At 39.1% G+C, this 26283-nt stretch overlaps 1 protein-coding gene and 1 pseudogene across 1 annotated transcript in view; both read right to left on the bottom strand.

Moving 5' to 3' along the window:
- Positions 1-3150: 3150 nt before the first annotated feature.
- LOC141441904 (ornithine decarboxylase 2-like) lies at positions 3151-14161 on the bottom strand (annotated as a pseudogene).
- Positions 14162-17812: 3651 nt separating this feature from the next.
- Cse1 (chromosome segregation 1) overlaps positions 17813-26283 on the bottom strand; it is a 28033-nt gene continuing 19562 nt past the window's right edge. The window contains 1 exon segment of the mRNA XM_074106671.1: positions 17813-24463. Within this exon segment, the coding sequence (XP_073962772.1) occupies positions 24309-24463 (155 nt within the window). The 3' untranslated portion in view covers positions 17813-24308.

Genomic DNA, 26283 nt, shown 5'->3' with positions numbered 1-26283 from the left:
AGGTTCCGTTTTTGCCATTTTTTGGCTACGGAACCCTAAAAGGAAACAACTTGAAATCGTGGGTTAATTAAAGGAGGTAAAAACTAGAACAGCAGCCACAACGTTATTCATTGGAGGAAAATTTGGCAACACCTACCTATCAACTCAACATTTACACCTGATTGCAATAAAACCTTGTTCAATATCGCAAAATGATGTAATGAAAGGTATATCAACACTGCCAGATGGCTAATTTTTTCTCCCTTATTAAATTAAATGTCATTATTACATTATCTTATTAAATTACACTTTCCTAAAATTTACTTGTGTTCTTTAATTTTTCGGATACATTATTTGGTTAAAACATTTTGTGCGTAATTGTACCAGTTTCCCTGAGCCATCTTAAACCGCCGCGCCGCGCGGACTATTATTCTCTATATCTATTATGAATGACATTCGTCTTCGCCTCATGTCATAAACTCGCACTCGTGTCTCAATGGCCTTATTATGATACAGAAAGTTGCATAAAAATACTATTTTAGCAACCCCCAATGGTTTTAAAAGACCTATCCAACGATAGTACCCCCACACTATAGGGTTAGGCGAATAATCGGCCGACACCAGAGATAGAGTTGTCAGTAATTCACGAGGAGCTGAAGACTTCGAGCTAAGGGTAACCGCTACTGACGCCCTAACATCCCCCCCCTCCCCACCACCAGGCGAGGAGCCCTGAGATGAGAGCTTTCAGGCAGCGGCCATCCTTTTCACGTGCTTGGTTTTTGTCTTATTATTATTTTATCGAGAGATGCAATATTTTTGCTAACTGCCTCTAACTGCTCTTTCTAATTTAGCCTCGTGAAGTTTCTAGCCAGTATCTTCTCAACAGTTAGATAAGTATTCCAAACCGTGCGGTAACGTCGGGTTTATTTGATGGCTTGGATATGGCAAGAAATATTAAACTCAAGCCTTAAGGGTAGTTCTACGAGCGATTCAACTATGCTATCAGTTTCTGTCGCATATATTGAAGAATAGAGCCGTAAGCAAGACATTTTAAATAATTGTAATTGTACCGCATGCACACTATATCGTTTTATAAAGTCCTTCCTTTTACCCACTATTTTTTTCAGTATAGATAAACGTCAGGAAAATAATAGCGGTTGAAAACGGTGTGGGATTTTTTCCAATTTTTTAACATAACAAACTACGTAAAGAGTTTTCAAGGTCGTTGGAGCCTGCCAAACCAATGCCTACGCTAGCTGCGCGGGCGCACGGAGTGGGTGCTCGCTCGCAACGCGCACGCTATTTTTAATTGAACAATGATATGCACGCATCAGCTATAAGCTGCCTGTGCATTATAAATAATAATAATAATAATTAGGCGTCCCGTCCACCCGCTCCGTGCAAACCGCGTCAGCTAGCATAGGCCCTCAGGGTTTTTACAAGCAGTTCTTCACTAGAGCGCTACTCGACGAAGCCGGCGCGGCGCTCGGCGGGGTCGCGGGCCGCGCCCGCCGCGCACGGCAGCGACGGCGGCGCCGCGCGCCCCACAGAGAACTGGCACTCCGAGAACGGACTCTGCTCCTTCAGCACCGACCTGCGAGACACGGGAAGTTACATCTTATATCGGGGATCTCGGAAACGGCTCTAACGATTTGGACAAAATTTGCTATAGAAGTTTTCGTCTAAAACATTATGTTTGCTATAGATAGAGGACAATCGGGGCGAATAATCGATCTAGCTTAGTCCTATCTCTAAAAAAAAACCGGCAAGAGCGTGTCGGACACGCCAAAAATAGGGTTCCGTAGCCATTACGGAAAAAATAAGTAATATTTTTCTAAGGATTTCGTATTTTATACGGAATCTTCCTTATACCTTAGGCTGCTATTTACTCATAAACCACTAATAATTCTCAAGCAAACTTAGCCGTTATAGTTTTCCTTGAAAGTTTGATATCCTTACTACCATCCTGAATTTTTTCAAATTTTTCCACCCATCGGTTTAGATTTTAGAGGGGGGGACACGCTCGATTATAATGAAAATTTTCACTTTAAAGTTGAATATTTCGCAAACATATCACTGAATCTAAAAATCTTCTTAGCAAACCCCTAATGGGTTTAAAAGACCTATCCAACGATACCCCACACTATATAGGGTTAGATGACAGAAAAAAATACCCCCGCGTTACGTCTATGGGAGGTACCCTAAAAAAATATTTTTGATTTTTTTATTGTACCCTTTTGTCGGCATAGTTTACATATATATCCGTGCAAAATCTAGGCCTAAGTAGCTTCCCGTTTTCCGCACCCATCCTCTTGCTTCGGTTGGAAGCTGCCTGCATCCACCGTAAGCCCGCGGCTTTATCCAGGTCAGCCATCCATCTCCACAGATTAAGTAAACAAATAAAATTAATAAATCTGTATAACTTGCCATAAGCAATGATCTACGAAGTGTACCACCCGCGGTGCCACGAACCCGTTGAAGTTGGTGGCGAAAGTCATCGTGTAAGCGCCCATGTCCTGGAAGAGCAGCCAGGAACCTACCTGACAGATTGACATATTTATTGAAAGTTAAAACTTTTGAACGCCACCGGCCACAGAAGGTAAAAAAAATTATCTGAAAATCGTTCCATAGGCGCCACGAAGTGTCCGACCGAAACATGTTTTTTTTGCCGGAACCGAAACCGAACCGAAACTTTTATAAATTTGATTAAAACGTTGAATAAAATGTCAGTGGGTCGTTCTTTCCAAATATATGAGTAATGAAAGATCTCTCTGCCCTAATATTACAAGGTTCTACGTTTCACTTTTATCGAATTGAAATTTTAACATTGTCATCGACACTGGGTCTTAATTAGACTACCCTTAAAAAGTGAAAACCTTTTAATTGACGATGGTATAAAATAAACTAGATTATTAACAAAACATCAATACCACATACATTACTCTACTTAAATATACAATAACAGCGCAGCCAATATTAAACTTGATAATTTGTCTGGCCCAACTAGGAAGGAGAGGTCTGGCCAGTCTTTCAAAATAGGAAAGGGCGTAAAACAGGGCCCGCTATCACCCAAGTTATTTAAGTACTAGCTCACTAGAAGAGTTTTTTTAAGAGCCTGGCGGTGGCTTGGGATGCTTCGCCGACGACATAGTCTTTCTTTCTTCCTCACCCTCAGAACTTGAACTGATGCTCCAAGATCTCAGCTCCGCAAGCCTTCAAGTTAGACTTCAGTTGAACTGAATGAAAACACAAGTTATGACCAATAGCACGAAACGTAGGGTTGAGGTAGATAGGCACGTTATATACATTATTTCGATGAGTATACGAGTATTTACTTGGGCCAGATAGTTTCTTTTAGCAACAGACAGGACAAAGAGGTCAAAAGATGCATCGAAAATGCCTGAAAAAAATTCTGGAGAAAAAAGGAGCTGTTGAAGGGCAACCTCTCGTTGACACTTCAGCGGGAACTCATCAATATGTCACTGTCAGGGTAAAGCAGTGAGACCTTCAGGGTTCAATTTGAGTAAAATAAAATGAAGTTTTTAGACGTATATTTAGCCCCTAAGGCTGTACTGACAGAAAAGAATCTCGAGAGTCGCGGATACGAGAGAGTTGAGTTGGAAGGCGTTTCTTGGGGAGGCTTCCCTGGATCAGGGTCCGAAGCGCAGGCCGCCGGTGGTGCACGAAGGCTGGAGGCAGTAGGGGCTCCATAGCCAGTAAGCAGCAGAGAGTCCTTGCAGCAGAGGAAGGACAGGGGCTTCGGTTCCAGGCAGCCGTGCAGAAGGTGTTGGAGTGAAGCGGTGATGGGTCAGTCCCAGACTGTGCTGTGCCGCCCAAATTTGGGCAGAGCTATACTGAATTTAAATTAAGAATATAGATTTATAATTTTGGAAGGCGTATGTGTTGTTTTCTGATTTTTGCCCATCCTAACCTACGGTGCTCAGACATAATCCTTAACAGAAATTCAGAAGTCCAAGCTGAAGGTCTGCCAAAGAGCTATGGAGCGCAGCATTTTAGGTGTTAGAAGGACGGACCGACTCCAAACACCAAGTGGACGTAGGTAAAGCCACCGCGAGGCTCAAATGGGACTGGACTGGCCACGATTGCCGCATGCACCCAGAAAGTTGGGCACTAGGTCACCCAGTCACACAGTGGATCCCCCACGATGCCGCGATGGCTATCGGCGCCGTGGCAGACCAAGGCGGAGATAGCGCAATGATCTAGTTTTCAGCGACTGGCCAGACATAAGTGCCGACAGGGCAAGTGGGAAATCTAGGACAGAGGCCTTTGCCCAGCAGTGGGACATTACGGGCCAATTAGTAAAAAAACTAACTATGATATGATTTATTTTCAGTTTTAATTTTAATAATCACAATCAGCCAGCCTCGAAAGGCTAATTTAATTTACTTATTGGAATTTTGAACATAAAACTACCGTGAGACTCACTCATATTAAATATATATTGACCCGGATAACTCACGTCTTAAATCGAGTTTAGCTCGACATGTTTCGGTAAATAAATCAATTTAATTCAATTCTGTTTTATTCTAAATTTTCTTTCACCCCGGGCGGCTGATAGGCCTACCCACGCCACGCAACGCTGACTTGGGAGTTACCTGCAGCGGCGGGGCGGGCGGAGGGAACTATGCAGTCCAGCGAGCAGCAGGTCGGGCCCCATATGGAACAGGGTCTCGGCTCTTCCTTGCTGGGCTGAAGAAACACAATACCGGTAGTGAAGGATAAAATTTTGTTACCTAACCCAGAAAAAAAAACACCGACAAGGTCTATCTACCCACTACACCGTACTCGTATCATGCTATGACCGTAATAGGAACGTGTCAGACCCGTAATGTTAAGCGTCGAATTTAGTTATTTAACCAATTACGATCAAAGTTCAAACGTCAAACGGATCTCACGATACCGCCATCTAGCGATATTCCGCCTCTGTGAAAACCCTCATTATAAAAGAAGTAACTATTATCTAATTTTAACGTAAGTAAATAAAAATCACTTATTAAATCAAGCATTAATCGATTTTAAAAATTATCCACGTACTCTACGCTAGTCTATGGCACTACAGATTATACTCATGTTTCATTCAAGAAATAACGTCAGATTTTGACGAAGATTTTTTCAAATGAAAATTAAATATTGAAATCGGTCATCGTTCATCCACCATTACCTCTCATATTTCGTTTTATAGTTTTTTTTTACCGTACAACGGCAAAGACACTGGCAAAATTGTCCTCCAATGGACAAAGCCATATTTTTCTAAAAAACCAACCAACCAAATATTGAAATCAAGTGAATTTTGGTGAAAAAAGTGATTATATATACAATACATCTACCTAAAAGACACGAATTATAGATGAATGCGTTATTGATTCGATCCACTGGGTGTTTATACAAGAATTTTGATAAAATCGGTTTGTTTACACTATTTAAATTGGATTGATATAAACTATACAAAGATTGTATTTATGCCTAACACGTTGCTATTACGATCATAGTATGATACGGTGTGATGGGGAGAGACCTGGCGAGAGAGATACGTAAGGCACTTGTCCCACCGCCGACGATAAGCGAGAAGCGAGTAGAGCGAGTAACTAGAAAAGAGTGGGTGAGCAGCGAGAAGCGATTGTAGTTTTGTGGCTGGCTGTAAGCGAGTTTTCGAGTGCGACGGGCGATTACTCGCTCCACTCGACTCGCTCGTGCGGGGCGGCCGCCAAGCTGACATCGCTGAGCGAGTATCTATAGCTCAGCGAGTTTTATAGCTCTTGTCGCTGCGACAAAAGATGTAAGAGCGAGTTCTCGCCGACAGTGTGAACAGCCAGCAATCAACTATTAATATATGTGTCTCTTTTACTCACACAGGATCTTATATCTTTTGTTCGTTTCTTGGGCGAGAAAATAGTCGAAAGCCAATCGTTTCCTCGCTAGCGGTGAGACAACTGCCTTAGGTAGGTAGTCGCCAGGACCAACCTGCCACAACAAAGCCTGCATCTGTACGACTTTGTTTCTATACAGGCGGGAAGCAGTTCAGATATTTTGCACGCTCTATATGAATGCAGGTGACTGTAACTATGTTTTAGGTTCGTTTCCATACATGTCGTCACTAACGTTACGGAAACCAATGTATCTCGAGTACCTAAATAAGCATACACAGGTGAAATAGCCAGGTCGTACATTAGGTAGCCACACGCACAAACAGCACACAAAATAACTTACGTAAAAAGGTTCGAACTTCATCGGTTTTTCCGGATAATAGTGTACGTCGATGAAGGCGCTGTATGCGCCCGCGTTGATGTAGTACATCGTGTGCGTGTTCGCCACGCCAGTCTCATCTCTGTTGGCCACCTGCAGACATTTACGACGACGCTTTAGCGCCATATTATTAGGTTTCCGTGCCTCAGTTGGAAATTTCAGAAAAAATCTTTTCGCTGCAAATTAATTTAGGCCTATAAGTAAATGGAATTTTGACAATTATTTTGAACATGAAACTACCGTGAAACTCACTCATATTTAATGAAATCCAGATAACTCACGTCTTAAATCGAATTTAGCTCGACATGTTTCGGGCTAATTCGTAACCCTTCTTGAAGCAACGCTATTCGGCGGCTGCTGCAACGCGCGCGCGCGTTAGTTATCCGGATTTAATGCGCAAAATTTAAGTAGTCCGTCTAAATCAAGATCAAAAATATAATAAAACTTATAAACTCAAAACGAATGATTTTAAATGGAACAAATTTACTAAGCACTTTTAGTGTGTCCACTTAAATATACACGTCACGTCATTATTTCTTACGACCACCCATATCAAACTTGCCAATTTTATTTATTACATTGGGAAAAAATGACAAAAATGACAAAATTTATTTTTTGTTTGGACAGTTTTCCTTTGTTGAAAGATATAAGGTCGCCGTACTGGCGAGGTAAGGTAATGTCGGCAAGACTGTGGTTTTAATGTAGAGCCCGTTAGGATCGATACTTATTGTGTACAGCCGTGAACAGGGATTGTTTAGCCACTTGCCATACTGTTTTTATAACTCGTCTAAATGATGAACAAAATTCAAATTCAAATTCAAATTCAAAATTCAAATGATTTATTCAGTAAATAGGCCGCAATGGGCACTTTTACACGTCATTTCTTTAAAACTACCAGCGCTTTCGGAAAGACCATCATTGCCAAGAAGAATGCGCCGCAAGAAACTTGGCAGAAAGTCATTTTTTCATAAAAATATAATTACAAATAAAATACTTAAAAACTATATTATACAATTAAAGAAAAAAAAAGAAAAAATAATAATAAAAGAAATACAGGGATGTATGGGGTCCCTTAGTTACAATACTAAACACTAACTATATCTAAACTATATCTACGTTCAGTGGAAGTGTAGAATGCTTCCACCGTCATAAATTTTAAAATAATAATAACAATAATTTGGTTCTGAAATATACATTTCAGGTCAAGTAACCATTAAGCTTTTGGATTTCGAAGGCAAGTTCACGTCTTACAGTCCGTAGTACACTCGACGAACAGTGGCGAGTGGCTCAATAATCTTGGATCGCTATGGTACCTACCTCTCGTTTGCCATGCACCATGACGGCGAGAGTGTACGCGGCGGCCGCGAAGTAGCGCCCCGGCTCTGCGATCACGCGCACGCCTGGCTCGGGGAAGTGAGTCTCCAGCGCGGCGTTGATCACCGCTGCCACCTGACAAATGACAACAGCTTATGATGCTGCACTTAATGCAAAGAACGTATCGCAGTATTTCTTAGGAAACGTACCGTCGCACGCGTGCAGTTAGCGCTGCTCATACGAGTAGGTACTATTTTTCAATAGGCTTCCACCCGCTCCGTCAAAACCGCGTGAGCTAGCGTAGACCCTACGCGTCGACGAGTTAAAAAAGCAAGTCCGTCTTAACTAGATATAGCTTAGTTCTTTGAATGGCTGACCTCCTTGATGCTGGTGCCGGTGTCCCCCGGGAAGCCGCCGCCGATGTCCACGAGGCGCATGCGCCGGCCCGCCTCCGCCCGAGCGCGAACAAGTCGCGGCAGTGCGCAATCCCGCGCGCGTACGCATCATACTCCCGCGCATCGGTCCCCACGTGGAATGACACGCCGATCACCTGGAAAGGTGAAGGCGAGTCAAATTGTAATAAAAAGGGATAGAGTCTGTCAAGAAAGAAACCACTGAGGACCAACAAAAAAGACTGACGCAAGCACCCCGCAGAGCCTAACGGGAGAAGAGAATACATGCTCCTCTCCCGGCTTTCCAGCAAATGGCTGAAGCAAGACTCTGCGGGTCGATAAGAAACCTCTCCAACCCTCTTCTCCCCCTAATAAGCTCCAGGAAGTTAGGGACGTGCAGCCGGCTTTTTAGCCGCTGAGAATCCGGCACTGTCTGGGCCCTTCTCTCGACTGCACGCCGCCATCTCTCATAAAGCACCTCATATACAGTTTGAAAACTAAAATCAATTAAATCAGAGCAAGGACCTTAACAGGAGGAAGGAAGGAAGTCTTTGGCCCTTAAGGCAACTCAAATGGGCTGTAAAATTTGATGACATTTTGAATTATTTTTAGGGTTCCGTAGCCAAAGTGGCAAAAACGGAACCCTTATAGTTTCGCCATGTCTGTCTGTCTGTCTGTCCGTCCGCGGCTTTGCTCAAGGCGTCACTGCTAAAAAAAATCGAGCGCCCCCCCCCTCTAAAATCTAAACCGGTGGGTGAAAAATTGTGGGTGAGGGCACTACCTACCTTTTCTCGAAGCGCTTCGTCGTATTTTTGAACTTTCTTAACTTGGGTTCGGATTATACCAGATAAACACAATTTTCGGGATATGATGTCAGTAGCTGACTTATTAAAACTATAAAGTTTCAATTGCATAGCTCTTATACTTCCGCATCTACATTTCCGCACGGAAAGAGTTTAAAAGATTGAATAGATTTTTAAGTTCAAGCCCATATGACGAATTGCAAAAGGTTCGTGTGGCCGACTCGCCAGTTTAGTCCACGGTTTGCACGCCTACGAGATTAACTTATTAGAGAGATTAATTAACGAACTACTCGCTACGAGCTACTGCTGTAGTATCGTCGCAACTTTAGTGTAAAATTAGGGCTTATAGATTTAGAGCTGGGCACGTAGGGTTAGAAACTTGGCTCTACAAGAATCCGATTACTTTTTGATAGTGCGAGCTACAATGGTCTCGTCTTGGCAACATTTAACATGAAATGTTTTTGTGGGATCAAACTTGCAAGAAAAACTATAACGGTTAAGTTTACTTGAGAATTATTAGTAGTTTAAGAGTAAATTGCAGCCTAAGGTATAAAATATACCTAAACTTTGAATATTCCGTATAAACTACGAAATCCTTAGAAAAATATTACTTATTTTTTTCGTAATAGCTACGGAACCCTATTTTGGGCGTGTTCGACACGCTCTTGGCCGGTTTTTCATGCAAATTTTGGGACAAAACACTAATATTTTTATTAGATTAATATGCTTTGAAAAACAGGGCCCTGCGAGGGAAAATCGAAGTTCGTGTCGTGCGGTCCCTCTGACACATACTATTTAATACGAGTGCGAGAGGGACGGTACGTTACGAACTTCGATTTTCAAACTTCAGAGTTAGACCCTCTGGAAACATTAACAGAGTCTTCTACAATGTCAAAAAAATGGGCCCACGGAAATCAAACGGAAAGAACGCTCGATTAGATGACCATCGCCAGTTTTAGAATAAAGATGGGATAATAATTATATTTACATCAAGGCCGAGTACAGCAGCCGTTTTCAGCAGCGCCGGCGCCTCCGTAGCGGGGTCGCAGCCGAACTTGTCGCCGAGCGTTTGGATCGACAGCTTCGCGTCGCAGCGTATGCGCAAGACCAACCTGAGAATTACAATTTTTAAAGCTTGTTTTTGTTTGACTAGGCCACAATAGAGCTCTCTCCCATATCTCGTTAAGTTAAAAGATGAAATTTTAACATAAAAACCGGCCAAGAGCGTGTCGGACACGCTATAGTTTACTAACTTAACCGTTATAGTTTTCCTTTAAAGTTTGATATACTTACTACCATTATGAATTTTTTTAAATTTTCGAATATTTCAAAATCGTCTCAGCAAACCCCCTAATGGTTTTAAAAGACCTGTCCAACGATACCCCACACCATAGGGTTGTATGAGAAAAAAAACCACCCCCACTTTACGTCTATGGGAGGTACCCTAAAAATTTTTTTTTTGTTTTTTTTTAATGTAAGTACCATTTTGTCGGCACAGTTTACATACATTATAGCATTGATAGCATTCATGATAGCTTCCTAGCATTGATAGTCCCTGAGCAAATCCGCGGACGGACAGACATGGCCAAACTTTAAGGGTTCCGTTTTTGCCATTTTGGCTCCGGAAACCTAAAAAACCAAGTATGAGTCAGACAGACTCATGCGCCGAGAGTTTTGTACAGTCAAGGGCAAAACATGTATACACCACGAAATCTCATATTTATTAGTAAAGCATAAGTAAGTACTTAATATACTATTAATTTTTTGCTCCTCTTCTGTTACAGGTCCCACCCGGTTTGTTCCATACAGTAAACGATAAACATATGGTCCTTTCTAAACACTTAACCGCTTGAGGCCGCGCCGCTCGAATTTTTTCATTTTTATTATTTCGGCTTATATTTAAACAGCCTGTTCGTAACGAAATAGTACATTGTGTCTTAAGGACGGTAAAAGGAATTACGAACGAGAGTCTATTAGAAACCCGAATGATGACGACGACCGATTTAATGAGTCGATGTTCGTAATTCTAGTACCGCCCGTTCGACATACACTGTTTTTCATCACATTTGCGAGTAAAATTTTATATTTGTAAAAGAAAAAATATAATTCTTCCAAATATCGCCGATACCTTAGGCTGCGCTCTTGGCAGCGCCGCCCTCCCCCTCCCGCAGCATGCGCCTTACGTCCGTGTGCTTTATGGTGTCATCCATCACCTTGGATAATCTGGCTACTGGTTATTATACTGGTTACTTCTGAATTTATTAGACGTCAAAAATACATACCTACCTAAATATAATAGGTACGACCAAGGAAAGTTTGCACCTCGCACCGCACTTAACAAAAACAGTTCACAATTTTTTAAATTCAACAAATAGGAGACGAAAATTTTAGCAGCTTTCTTTTCTTACGAACTTTCGTCTCCAATAATTTGTTGAATTTAAAATTTTTGAACTTGGTCGTTATATAATTAAAAAGAAGTAGAATAATACTTACTGCGCATGCGGCATATGCTGTTTAATCTTGATCAGCTCGTCTTCGGAGTCGAAAGTCAACATGTTGACGCCGACGCTGCCCGCGTACCGGAGGTGCGATGCCATTTTTACCGCATTAGCATAGATTATACGCCTAAAAAAAACCACGTTCACTACTATGTAGACACCAGGGGCAGGGGGCTACTACGAAACTCGAAGTTCGTGTCGTGCGGTCCCTCTGACACTTGTACTATTTTTTCTACTCCTATCTGTTATCGAATTTTATAGTAGCCCCAGTTCAACAAAGCGTGCATATATCTGATACGACTCTATTTATCATTATCAGATATATTTGCGCGCTCCGCTCTGTCAGATGTTAAAACACTATTAGGGATTAGGTCCCTGATGTGGGTGTTTTGTTTTTGCTGGATGTTGCCAAAAAGCGGATAGGTAACCAAAAAAATTCCGACTATATATATACGCCACTGGTATACCGGGTTAGAATAGGCCTTCCTAAAGGAAGGAAGGGTTGTATCGCGCAACCGTTATCTAAGTTGCCAGCAAGACAGCGAGGACGGAACATCTCAGAGATTTTCTTAATCAAAAGCCCCTCATGAGGCCCATCTCCTCCCCTGATGGATTATCAGGTTACAGGCTTTCTTCCGGCTAACAAAAAAAGGAACTTTAAAGGATTAGTAAAATTGTTGGTTCATGAGCTGTTCTTGTAAGGCAGGTGTGTACTCCTGTGTACTCACTCAGGCGCGACTCCGAGGTTTGTGACGAGGTCGATCTCACCGCGCGAGGCGCAGTCGAAGCCGGTGCCCAGCGCGGCGAGCGTGCGCAGCAGCAGCTTGTCGTCGTTGCACTTGACGGCTGCAACAACAACAGCGTGCTCAGCGCGCTCACATGCACACAGCTGTCTGTCTGTCTGTCTGACTGTCACGTACCGTAGAAGGGCTCGACGCGCGGCATGAGGTCGCGCCAGCGCGCGTGGCGCGCGGCTAGCTCGCGCAGGTCGCACACGTAGAAGGGCTCCTCCTGCGCGACGCAGCCGCCGCCGCTCGCCACGATGTCGCGCGCCGCCTGCGCCGCGCTCCACGCGCCCTGCGTCACCTCCACTCGAGGCTCTTCTTCTAACACCTGCGACACGCAACAGTAGGTAAACAACGGAACTGATGATCCGAGAGTTATACAAGCTTACTCGGGGGCTACACACCTTCATGATGTTGGGAAGCTCACTCAGGTGAGGTCTCAAGGCAGCTCGCGAGACGACGCGCTGGTGGCTTCTGTAGGTTGAATATTTTTCTCTGTTTGATAAGAATGAGAAGCCGTAGTGGCCTACTAGTGAAAATAAGTGCAGAGACTAAAGTTTTATTTAGCATCCACAACGGAACATCTGTTTTTGTATGTAAGCAACGGGTTAATAGAACAGCTTCTATTAAGTAAACTAATATGCCATCTTTACAATACCAGCAAATTATGCAAAATCGAGCGACAATTTACAAACCACAAATAATATAACTCGGCTACCGATAAAATATTATCTTCAAAATTGATGATTTGGCGACAAATATTGTAAGTCACTAAGTCAGCTTCTTTATTTATTTTTGAGCTTCAATATCTGTCTACTAATTTAGTCAAAATCAACCCCCAATAAAGAGCATCGTAAATAATGACTTAGCAACTAAATTAATAATTCGTCTTCTTTTTTAATGAAAATTAGCAACACACCTCGCGCAGACTCGACTCGCGACGCCGTATAACGTGCACCGCGCGGCACCGTGACGCGTCGGGCGTACGCGCCGTTTTACGTTGACGACGCCGCAACGTGGACTTTTGGCCGGGCCCTAGTCGCTAATTATTTAAATTGTAACGTATAAAATAGTGGACATTATATAAAATTAGATCTACCACTGATAATTTTTTGATGACAATATTATTAAATTTGATGTTCATTTATGGTTGCTTCAGTCATCATTTCCATATACTAATGTATAAAAATAGAGGTGACAATATTAGATTAGAGTCAGTTAAAATTGTTTTCTAGATGCAATAGATACACTTATTAGAAGCTTAACATTTGTAGGCATATTACAAATTTAGTTGCTACATAATAAATAATCGTCATGCTGATTTATTAAAACGTAGCTTGGATTACACAATTTACAGTCGCTTGAAAAGTATTTATTAGGCGCTTAAAATTAGTCGCTGATTTATTAATTCAGAAGACAAATAAATAATTAAATTTGAAGACAAAAATTACAGTTTAAGGCACTTGTCCCACCGTCGACGATGAGCGAGAAGCGAGCAGAGCGAGTTACTAGAAACGAGTGGGCGAGCAGTGAATAGCGAGTGTTCGAGCACGACGGGCGATTACTCGCTCTACTCGCTCGAGCCGGGCGGCCGCCAAGCTAACAGCGCTGAGCGAGTATCGCTGAGCTAGTTTTACCTATAGCTCAGCGAGTCTTAGCTCTTGTCGCAGCGACAAATGATGTAAGAGCGAGTTCTCGCCGGCAGTGTGAACCGCCAGCGATCAACTATTAATATATGTGTCTCTTTTAGTCACACAGGATCTTATATCTTTTGTTCGTTTCTTGAGCGAGAAAATAGTCGATAGCCAATCGTTTCCTTGGCGGCGGTGAGACAACTGCCTGAAGAAGCTGCGTTGATTACAACCCATTATTAATTAGTTACCTACGAATTATTATGAGTATTCGTAGTTTAGTACCGTAACGAGCTTAAAACATTCGGCCCCTGTTACACGACGTCTGTGACTTTGAAGTTCCCGTTCCCTCTTAAGTATTTAGAGTTGCTAGGGCCGAACGTGTTAAAACAGTATTTCCGTCACAATCAGTTGCAAGCGAAGTACTTACCTAAAAAACTACTTAGTAATGTGAAACTCAAAATAATGGTCCACAACGTTGTATGCTAGTGTTGCATTAACACTGATAAGAGAAGGCTTTGTCTTCTATTTATATACTTACCTAAACCCCGTTAAAGTCATTTTAGGGTTACGTATTCAATTATGAAAATTCGGAATCCTTTCAATTTTTACTCGAATACGGTAAAGCCAAATGGATTTGATAAACCTCTTGTAGCCATAATTAACAAGGATACCTATCAGTAAAATTTCAGCTAGGCTTCAACGAATGGTACTCAAAACTGTTAAAGTACAATTTTGAAATAAGATATGCACCGGGTTTCAAGATTATATAGCAGATTATCTGTCAATACACTATTTTATTTTATTATTTTATTTTATTTTATTCGGAAAACCAACAGCTTAAATTAAGTAATGCGCAAGTAGACCCAGATTTAAGAGTTAATACATTGCATAAGTTCAGAAGAAGTGTTTGGTTTAGAAGATGACTTACAGGTTACAGATAAAAAATTCAAAGAGTTGAAAACTGATGTAGAGCAGGGTGCAAATCTTCAGCAAATTATATTATGGTATAATTCTGAGTGGCCAAAAAATGATAAAAAAATACTTGGAAGTGAGCTAAAAAAATTATATACATTAAAAGACTGTTTAGTTGTAAAAGATAAGCTGGTGTTCTATACAAATAGAATACTTATTCCTAAGCATACAAGAAATGATGTTGATAGTACATGAAGGTCATGCTGGTATTGTAAAGTGTAAAAAACGTGCTAGAAAGCTGTTATTTTGGCCGGGTATGTCAGCAGACATAGAAGAGTTCGTATCCAAATGTAAGGCATGTGAGAAGTATAGACCATCAAATCCTAAACAACCCCTATTGTCTCATGAAATACCTGAACTGCCTTTTAATAAGTTAGGAATAGATGTTGCTCATTTTGCTGGAAAAGATTATTTAGTTGTAGTAGATTACTACTCAAAATGGATTGAAGTGGCACCCTTAAAAAATAAAACAGCTGGAAACATAATTCAGAAATTAAAGTTAATTTTTTGCGTTCATGGAATGCCTACATTACATATATTGTATGTGACAATATGCCCTTCAATAGTTTCGAGTTTGCACAGTTCTCTCAGAAGTTTGATATTGAGTTAATTAAAGTCCAGCCCCAGGTTTCCACAGTCGAATGGATTATCAGAAAAGGCAGTGGGGATTGTAAAGAATATGTTAAAAAAATGTTTACAAGATCATTCTCATTTTAATGTAGCTTTGTTGCATTACAGAACAACCCCTGTAGCAGGGTTAGAATATAGTCCATCAGAATTGTTAATGAGTAGGTTGTTACTTGTAACAAGTACCTATAAATGTTAAAGAACAATTGATGTCAAACAAAGAAAAATCTAGGATCTCATATAATAAAACTGCAAAGGTAAAGAAATCTTTTAGGTTGGGGGATAATGTCTTGATTCAAAATTTGCCAAATAAAGAGTGGGGTTCAGGCAAAGTGATTAGGGAAGGGGAAGGTCCTAGATCTTTCATTGTAAAAAAATAAAATGGTAATCTGGTTAGGATAAATGAAAAGCATATGAGACCCAGTAAGAATAAATTTATTTTAAAATATGACAGTATACCTGATAGTGTGTTAGCAGGAAATCAGTTAGAGGATGGTCAACAAATTCAGCAGGTTAGTGCTATATGTTCTGATCATCTTTTAGAGAGGAGACTAAGATCCGGCAGACTGCCCAGATTGCCATTACATTTAAGAGATTTTGATTTGAGTTAATTAATACTGTTATTATACTTATTAGCTAAGGTGAGTGAGGTGTAGCATAACGGGGGATGTTTGATATGTTTATATCCTATGACATAACACAATCTGTGGCGTGTGGCTGTCAGATGTGAGACGGAGCACGAGTCCTTTAGTGGTAAATAAAGTTATAATGAATAATAGAATAAACAGAGTTTTATATACAAATTGCCTACACTAAATATCACACATTTATTTTTGTCGGCTTTGGCCGACCGTGGCGGTTAAAAGGTTAATGGCCGGGCTCAAACGTTGATGGAAATAGCTGCCTCGTGCCTGCCTTCTCTGGTCTTCAGTCGTCTCTACCAGCCGCGAAGAAATCTCTTTTTTATTTACGAGTTCCTTCGCGCCTATACCCCATGGGCCACTGGACTGTCCAGTGGCGGTGTAGGGGAATAGCATGCAGCACGGAATGCTGAGGACCTGGGTACGATTCCCAGCGCTGGTCTCTTTTTCTGGGTTTTTCTGTTCATCCATGTTTCAGTTTTTATTTTCGATATGAATAAATGTAATTTAGAAGTCACTTAATACTTTCTACGAAAATTGTTAATGTTATAGGGTAAGGTGAAAAATATAGTAATTATGACATTTTAATGAGAGAATATTGTATATTTCGTTAACTTTATGATTTGATTCCAATCTTAAGATGTAAATTCATATCTATCTCCAACTATGTACAATGGTTCAGATTACAACATATTAAAGAACAGTCCGAATTTTTCTTAATTTCGTTCTTATAAGCGACTTGCTCTAATCAAAAGCAAACTTTTCACGATCTGGAAGTCACATTAACAAAACCATAACTGAGTATCAAAGAACCTTGAGATACATAATCAATCATCATCTATGTAACTTCCAATGGGAACATCCTTAAAATGAGCTTCAAACTTAATTTAACGATTCCTCAAAAATGTTAATACTTAGCACAAAGAGGAAGTAGCATGTGTAAGTAAGAAGGTTTAAGCGCTGTTCCACCATCCATTGATTAGTGTTAACTGACGGTTAAATGTGATGCCGTCTCTATAATTTGTTGTGTTCGAATAGACGGAGACGGCATCACATTTAACCGTCAGTTAACACTAATCAAATGATGGTGAAACAGCCCCTTAATGTTATTGAGAAAAAAAAAGGTATGTGAGTTAAGGTCATGATTCTTTTTGTATTAGATAGCTTATTTAACACTGATTTAGGATCTATGCTTAACTCAATACCTGCCATAAGGACCCTTTTGCTATGGATTGCCACGTTTTAACTAATTATTACTTAGCCGAATAATGTAATAAAATACAACCCAATCAGTTACTTTTTTTATTTAATGTTGATAGTTGCTTTCCGATTTTATCCATACAATACAACTAATGTACCATGTGCGACGTGACAGTGACAGGATAGATCTTTTGTTGAGAGTTACTATAGACTTAAAAATATTTTTCACTTCTCATGCCCGTAAAGTTCGTGTTTATGCTGAATGTTGTAGGCGACATAAAATGACTTGGTATGCACTGTTGTTATGCTCTAAATAGTGCTGATTCTTTAAATTATTTAAAGTAAAATCTTCGTCTAAGACCAAGGTAATCAAGTGTCACCAGCCACAAACAGATAAGTTTATATAGATTTTTTAAACTAAAAATCAATCAGATCAATCAAAATAAATCAATAAAACTAAAAATCTTTAATTATATAGCAATCCATGAAAAACAAAAGGTACCTAGCAAATGAACAATTGTTTTTACGGTTGCTATATAATTTCCTCTGAATCGAAGTGAAAAGCAGTGTAAAACTCGAGCATTAAACCCATTTTCCCATCGACGTGTCTATCCACACGACGTGGCTATATGAACGCCTCGGGTAAAATGGCTTGTTTTATGCTCTCGTTGTACAATCTACTATTTTGCATTAAAACGGAGAGTAAACTGAAATTCATTTATTCAATGGATACTTACAAAAATATCGTAAAAACCAGGACAAACAGAAAGTTGAAAATATGTATACTAGTCAAAAGAACATAAAAACCATAGAGTTTCATTGGTAAAATATATTTTTTTTATCTGAATACATTTAATTGAATGAAAAGTAAATGATGTCGTATTAATAACACCAGTTTTAGACCACGAATGAAATAAATAATTATATTTAATTACTATTTTCGTTTATCAATGAAACTCAAGTGGCCTGGCTTTTCTTTTGAGTAGAATATTAATTGGACGATGTTTTGCAATAGCGTGTTAACCCTGATTAATTCTGCAATACAATGTGAACCCTCAGAAAATATTATTAAGTTAACATTGTATTGCCTAATGACAGTCAGTTGACTCAGTATTGCAAAATAAATATCGTTCAATTTACATAACAGCTGGCAAACACGCTTATGGCGTCAGCACTACAATGATTGAAGTGAATAAAAATATTAACACCAATAAAAGAGTTGTAACCCGTACAACATTAAAACTACTACATTAAACTGTTCAACTCACGATCATAAGTCAGGAATGGTTCGACTAGTTTCGATATTTTCGCAAGATCTTTTTCATAGGTGAGTGCGTTTACGACGATGGCGCTCCCCCACACTGTGATTGAGAACTTATCGGAGTGTTTTTTTACAATAATCGTGAGTCGAATCGTTTAATATGTCTCCAGAGAGCTAATGTAACACATTGAAACTGTTAAATGACAAGTTTTTTTTAATAAGCAACAATCATTTTTTAATTTATTAACATTCCAGAATCTCTGGGCGGCGCATGGTACTACAACAAGAATAGATGGAAACTGCAACTTTGTAACATAACACTACAAGCCCGACCTGCAGTAGAACCAAATAAAATGCAGTATACGTTATGCCAATCCAATTTATGGAAAGTCTAATTCTCATTTGAAAAATCTTCGTCAGAATCTGTCGTTATTTTTTGAATAAAACTCGTATATAATCTGTAGTAGCATAGACTAGCATAGAGAAGGTGGAAAACTTGACATTTTAAAAATCGATTGAATAAGCGATTATTAATTACTCACTTTAAAATTAAAAAATAATTACTGCTTTTATAATTGAATAAACAGTCTTTGGAATTAAAACAAGTATTGTAAATAATAAAATAGACAAAAATACTTTGATCTTTTCAATTAATAAATTAATCGATTTACTGAACAGATTAATTATTTTGCAACAGGTTCTAGGTTTTCACATCACTAAATGTCTGTGGTCGGATTAATGGCGTCTTTGTTTACCCTTTCTATAAATTGGATTGACATAAACCATAGAATAAAATGGTCCAGTAGCTTCTTTGATGAAAACAATAATGACTTACTGAGACAAGGTTGTACTGCAGATCGTGCTTACAGCGTTTACTTACAGAATGTCACTGAGATGCTCTTAACTTGCTGATTTTTATGCAAGTAACTGGCAGACTGACTACTTCGTACAATACAATGCAAGCAGGCAAGCTACTTGCATGAAAATAAGCTCAACTATACGTATTCCCCTATTTAAGATAGATATTACACTCAATTTTAGATTTCGCATCTATTCTTGTCTATTGCTGTCTGCACGGTATTCAAGGATAGGTTGACATACCGCCGTCGAAATGTGAAAGGGCACATCTAACATTTTTTTAAACTCGACTAAATAAAATGTTGAAAGTTTTTTTTGTTTTGACATGTTTTTAATTAACAAAATAAATATAGTAAAAATAGTCTTGCAACGTAGTAAAGGCATAACTAAAAAATGTGCCTTTTCATTTTAACATTATAGACAAGTGGATAAAATGTTAGGAAAAATAGGCATATTTTATGTTACTTATGCCTTTCCATTTGAATATTAACATCATTTAACATTAAAAAATTAAGCCTACATAGGCCCTTTTATTTTTATTACCTCTGAAATGAACCTTTTTAACTAGGCATTTGAATCATAACCAAATATGCCTCTTTGCGTTAATGAATCTAGGAGTAAATCTGTAGTAGTATCATTTGTGCATTTGGGCTAATGGTATCTCTGACAGGATTTCTCCAAGAAATGTACAGAAAATCAGACAGATGCGACTTATTTTCCTGGTATTGAATATATATTTAACTCAATTTCAAAAAGAGTTTTAGTTATGCCCCTTTTCGTTATGACGGCAGAGAAGTTCGTTATATATCGGTTATAAATATCAAGTCAAAGCATAGCAGGCTAAACAAAATAACAACTAGGTACTTTAATATCAGCAGAACGTAAGGAGTATTGTGAGCGAGGTATAACCTCAGCTCATTTATGAGCCGAATGCTCGTTTGTCGGCTTAAGTAAGCAAAAAAAGTTAATTTGAAAGAGCTGAATAAACAATCAAACACTCACTGCTCTTCTGTGTTATTACAGATTACAGAAAAGTTACACTTTCCATTAATTTCATATATTCACCTCTCATAGACATACATACATCACTATCTACACATTTACATTTCTAACTAACATCTCTCGCTCAGTCTAAAATGCACCTTATTTCCTTATACTAAAGTTTTTGCAGATTTCGGGCTCTTTAAATTAATTAGTCAAGTTTATTACACAGCTACCTCCAAAAAGCCTTTCTTTCTTACACGCAGTGACCAAAATTAAACCAGTATTGAAGTGGTGCCATCGTGTAAATACCCTTTATTTTTTACTTATTTACTTTATGCCGTACACCAGTTTAAAAAAATCTAAGATTTTCGAGAGTTGAACCCGCATCTTCAGTGTTGCAATTACACCAAAGAGTACATACAGTCAAGGGCAAAGATATCGCAAGGGCACTTAACATTAAGACCGTGTTTACATATTTTTGCAACTTTGGCCGTGTCGATATCTATGCCCTTGACTGTACCCAGCCAACCCCTCGCGAAAACAATATCGCTGCTATAATATTATGTCAATGGCTTGACGACAGTTCAAATCCCGGTGAGAACTATCGGTCAAAAATGTTTTAAAATCTCGATTAATTTAATGTTTGAACATAGATCTTGAGAAAACAGGATTTTGTACTATTCAATTTAATTAAGCTTAAAAGTATGTACAGACAACTACAAATGTGTTCCTAAATTTCACGGCATGCTCCCTGGAAACCCCACTGTCTGTTTTGTGATTTTTTAAGACATAAAGCTGATGTACGCAATATGTACCGAATTAGTACCTACTTAAAAAAACCGGCCAAGAGCGTGTCGGCACGCCCAAAATAGGGTTCCGTAGCCATTACGAAAAAATTAAGTAATATTTGTCTAAGGATTTCGTATTTTATACGGAATCTTCCAAGTTTAGGTACAATTTTATACCTTAGGCTGCTATTTACTTTTAAACTACTAATAATTTTCAAGCAAACTTAACCGTTATAGTTTTCCTTGTAAGTTTGATATACTTTCCTGAATCCTGAATTTTTTTCAAATTTTTCCACCCACCGGTTTAGATTTTAGAGGGGAGCGTCCTCGATTTTAATGAAAATTTGCACTTTAAAGTTGAATATTTCGCAAACAAATCACTGAATAAAAAAATCGTCTTAGCAACCCTCTAATGGTTTTAAAAGATCTATCCACCGATACCCCACACTACAAGGTTGGACGAGAAAAAAAAATCACCCCCACTTTACGTCTATGGGAAGTACATATTCTAAAAAAAAATATTATTGTACCATTTTGTCGGCATAGGTTACATATATATTCGTGCAAAATTACAGCTTTCTAGCATTGATAGTGTCCCTGAACAAAGCCGTGGACGGACAGACAGACAGACATAGCGAAACTATAAGGGTTCCGTTTTTACCATTTTGGCTCCGGAACCCTAAAAATGTACCTCAATATAATCGAGAGTACAATTAATTAAATTTTTTGCCTTTTGTTTACTGAAAAAGTAAATATCCATGTGGAATTTCTTAAATTTAATTTTGTGGTTGCTGGAGAGTTGCTCTACAACAACCCCAAATTCAATTAATTTTACTCTCGATTATATTGAGGTACATTTTTTTAAATAGGTTCTAATTCGGTACATAATGCGTACATCAGCTTTATGTCTTAAAAAAATCACAAAACAGACACTGGGATTTCCAGGGAGCATGACGTTAATTCTTGAAATTCATAGAGTTGGACATATCTGAGTTTGAAGTCTAGCAATACAAATGTATACGGTCAAAGTTAGCAAAACCATGTAAACATAACCTCGGAAATCGTGTTTTTGTACTTTTGTCCGCATTGATCTAGAAGAGCTCTTTGCAGTTGACTGTTCATAGCGTAAGAATTACTAATAATGAGGGAACTTTTTGTCTCGACGCTTAAATGTCCACAATCGTACCAAGTAACCCGAACACACCGGCGGCCTTTTTTAGAACATACTTGTTACGCTATGGTATGGGTTTTTATGACAAATAAAACAAGCTTCTAGCTCATAGAAATATCACATTCTTATTTCTCTTATACTTATCATGCATTACATAATATCCATCCCATTTGTAGGGCAGAAGTACCGTTTGTGGCCGCTGTACCGTTTATGGCCATTTATTTTTTAAATATACGATTGAAATAAATTAATAGTAATAAATCATTAGGAGCGATTCCAGCCGGACTGGCAACATTTTGCTGAAGCCAGAGACGAGTGGAAGGAGAAAGTGGGAGGCCTTTGCCCAGCAGTGGGACACTATATAGGCTATTTAAAAAAAACATTATGAACTTTAATCGTTTCAGTATAAACTTTTGAAAACTTACTAAACATATTATTTTAATACTATAACTTTTTATATATGGCTGCAAATGTCAACTGGCCAAAAACGGGCTTAAGGTGGCCAAAACCTGTACTTCTGCCCTACGCAGGTTAGTAAAACATAAATTACACATTGTAAAATTTACTAACACTTCGTCGTCGTGTTTCTTATATGTAAAAAAAGAAGAAATCACATATGATGGCATAAGAATAACATTACTTCGAGGAACATAACAAATATGAATTTATAAACGCTTATGTTATTTTACATATTATACCGGTATGGTTAGTTCGTAACAATTACAAGTGAGCAAAATAACGATCGTTTACAATTTTGCACATATCGTACGACATAGATTTTAATAAAATAAAACTGAAAGAAAAATTTAGTTTTTGCAACTGATAACATGATACTGCACACTTGTTCGGACTGTTAACAGATGGGAAGACCAATGTGAGAACAAATATTGCCTATTGCGTACCATTTAATTTTACAAGCTTTTATTGAACTTGCAATGTATGCGTGCTGAGTGGCGGAGCGTCCATAGAACCCTGTTCCCACCGGCTTGCCTAATATTTACAAAATATAACAAACCCGTGTGGTGTCGGGTTAGAATTACACCTCTCCATTTCTTCCGTGGATGTCGTAAGAGGCGACTGAGGATATAGGTTAAGGTGTACCGTAGGCGACAGGCTAGCAACCTGTCACTATTGTACCGTTTTTGTCAAACTTAAAACCTAAAATTGCTAAGGCCCACGGTGACTTTTTGTAGCGATGCTGTCGCGCGTTCGCATAGATACAGTCGCGATGCGGTCGCTGGCTGTGTACCCTCGCCCGCATAACCACGATACAGTCGCGATGCAAACGCGCTACTGTCGCGCTTCACCTTCCCCCCCTTCACACCCTCGCTTCTGTAGCGCGTTGCCAATGCGACTAACGCGCGTTAGTAGCGATGCTGTCGAGCATTTACAAAACGCGCGACAGCATCGCTACAAAAAGATGCCGTGGGCGAGGGCCCTAAAAGTGGCACCGAAGCGGTAACGTTTCGTGTGCTCTGTTTCGTGCGGGAATACAGGCGTGATGTTTGTGTGTGTGTGTGTGAATTTATAAAAGATGTAAGCGATCTTTGCTTCGGCTTTACCACGGAATTATCTGTCGCCACGCCAATGGTATGTCTGTATGTATATGCGAGTCAAATCTTACCAGTTGAATTTGACCCACTTTCAGTGGTCGGACTGATTTGTAATTTGGCATACTTATGTAAATCAGGTGACAATACAATAATCTGGTAAGACATCCTGGTGGTCTGGCCAAGATCGTCTCTGCAGGACGAAACTCCTCAACGGTTAATGGCATCGACTTGAAATATGGTGCGGAAATTTAGTGTGTATGACAATGCAAGTACAGTCAACAAAAAGTACAGTAAGCAAAAAAGCATGAATTAAAAATGATTTTTTTAACAATTAACTTATTCTCACCCGTTTTCTGTATCGCTTACTATTGTGGTGTGGGTACATTACGCTTAAAATACTGAGCGGCAAAAAATCTGTCCTTCAAATGTATGCAGTAACAGGTAATTTTGTATGTAGGGTGGGCCAAATTTTGTGTCACCAAATATATATTTTCGCAGTGCGAACAACGCGTGCAGAGAGGAAGGAACTCCATATATTAAGTGGCATATCTTTACACCTGGCATCAGCATCCGTGCGTGTCAACTCAGCAGATCTGCACGCTGTACCGCTGAAGGTAGCCTTGCAGAGCGTTTCTGTGGGGCTCGTCGAGGGCAGCCAGCCGCGGCGGCAGCAGCCCCGGCGTGGCGCGGGACAGAGCGCCCAAGTTCTCGGCTAGGAAGCGCTGCGGGTCCGTGATCACTGCACAGAAGAGATCGAGTTCAACATCTTATAAACGCTTTTAATTTTTTTCTCAACAATATCCGTAAAAGTTGACATTATTCTTTACATATCAAAAGGCGAAGTGCATAGTATATGGTCAGCGAAAAATTAAAAAAGTGAAAAAAGATTGCTGGCTCGCTAACTCGACAGTAACGTCACATGCTAATTCCATTATTGTTGAGTTTTTAACTTTTTAAAGAGTTAAATCGGCCATGGAAAAGTTGGCAAAAGTCGTGAGTGAGTTGGCTCAAATGGCCGGTATTAGTTATTTTGTTGGAACTCCGGACTTTTTTTACTGCATCTGACACAGCTTGTAGTGCTTTCGGTGGAAAAATACACCTGCATTTTTTTCTCAACTGAAAAAAGACGGGAAAGCAAAAAGTTTTATTGGAATAAAATTAGATTTCATAAAAATATATTGTGAGAAAAAAAAATATAAGTTTTTTTTCTTAACCATTTTTGAGAAAAGATTTATATTACGTAGTCACGGCTGGAATAGCAATCGCTATTTAAATGAGAAAGAAAAGAAAACCAATATTTTGCATCGAGTTCCGAACGACATTAGCTAACTGGTCGCTACCACGAAATTCGAAGTTCGTATCGTAGCGTCCCTTTCACTCTCATATTAAATAATATAAGCCTGAGCGGGATGGCAAGATATGAAGTTGGAATCAAAATTCCACTTCGTTAGCCCCTGGTTTAAGTGTAATTAAAATAAAAGCCAAACATTCACTTTCGAAACACTCGTTTTCTAAACACGCGACTACAGTCAAGGGCAAAGTTATCGACACGGCCAAAGTTGCAAAAATATGTATACACGACTTTATGCACGTAACATTAAGGTCGTGTATACATATTTTTGCAACTTTGGCCGTGTCGTATCTTTGCCCTTGACTGTAGTCGCGTGTTTAGAAAACGAGTGTTTCGCTATTTAACAACTGTCCCGTTGAATGTGTTGCTTTTAAATCGTTTTCATAAATTTTTCAACATTGTATTTTAATTAGTATGTTTAGCCGTTATCCATAGCTAATTAGAGTAGTAATATAAAAGAAGTGTTATCTATCGTATATGAAATTGTATCCTTACAGAATCGATAAATTTACTGTCATTTGGTACAAATGGAAAACAGACTACTCGAAATTATACGGCAAAGCAAAAAAATACAATTTGAAATACATCAACAGGGAAAATTGTCTATTCTGAACATCGTCGAAAATGAAACTTTGTCCTGTGGTAAAATTGACAAATTTGATGTATGCCGAAAAAAATATGACCACTTGTACTTACATACACTTAGAAATATGACGAATTGTAAATATGTTCCACCCGAAATCATTTGTTTTGGGCTTACATATTAAGTTAAGACTTGAATTAGACAACATTCACTTTTGCTCCTAATTTATAATGAACAATATTTCATTTGGGTTTAATTAATTTACAACAAAAATAAATTTGGTAATAAATATTTTTTAGCACATATTTTGACAAAATTCACTTTGATATTCATTTTGGTCCAAATTCAAAATGGTCATTTCAAGTGGACGATTTTCCATTTGCTGCGAATGACAGTAAATCAATCGATATCGTTTTTCAATTCCGCCTTTCCCTCTATTAGGGGCCATCCATAAAGTACGTCACACTAGTTTTGACTCCCCCCCCCCCCCTAATGTGTGACGTACTTTATGGATGACCCCTTAGCCTGAGCTTCCACCAGAGATATGCGAGGATGTGCTGAGAGGAATGTTTGTCATTTGGTGTTGTTGTTTGTGTGAGACAGTAGTTATTCTTAAAAACCATTT

This window comes from Choristoneura fumiferana, chromosome 24 (assembly GCF_025370935.1).
Source record: "Choristoneura fumiferana chromosome 24, NRCan_CFum_1, whole genome shotgun sequence".
Lineage (NCBI taxonomy): Eukaryota > Metazoa > Arthropoda > Insecta > Lepidoptera > Tortricidae > Choristoneura > Choristoneura fumiferana.
This window is presented reverse-complemented; position numbering and strand designations above follow the sequence as displayed.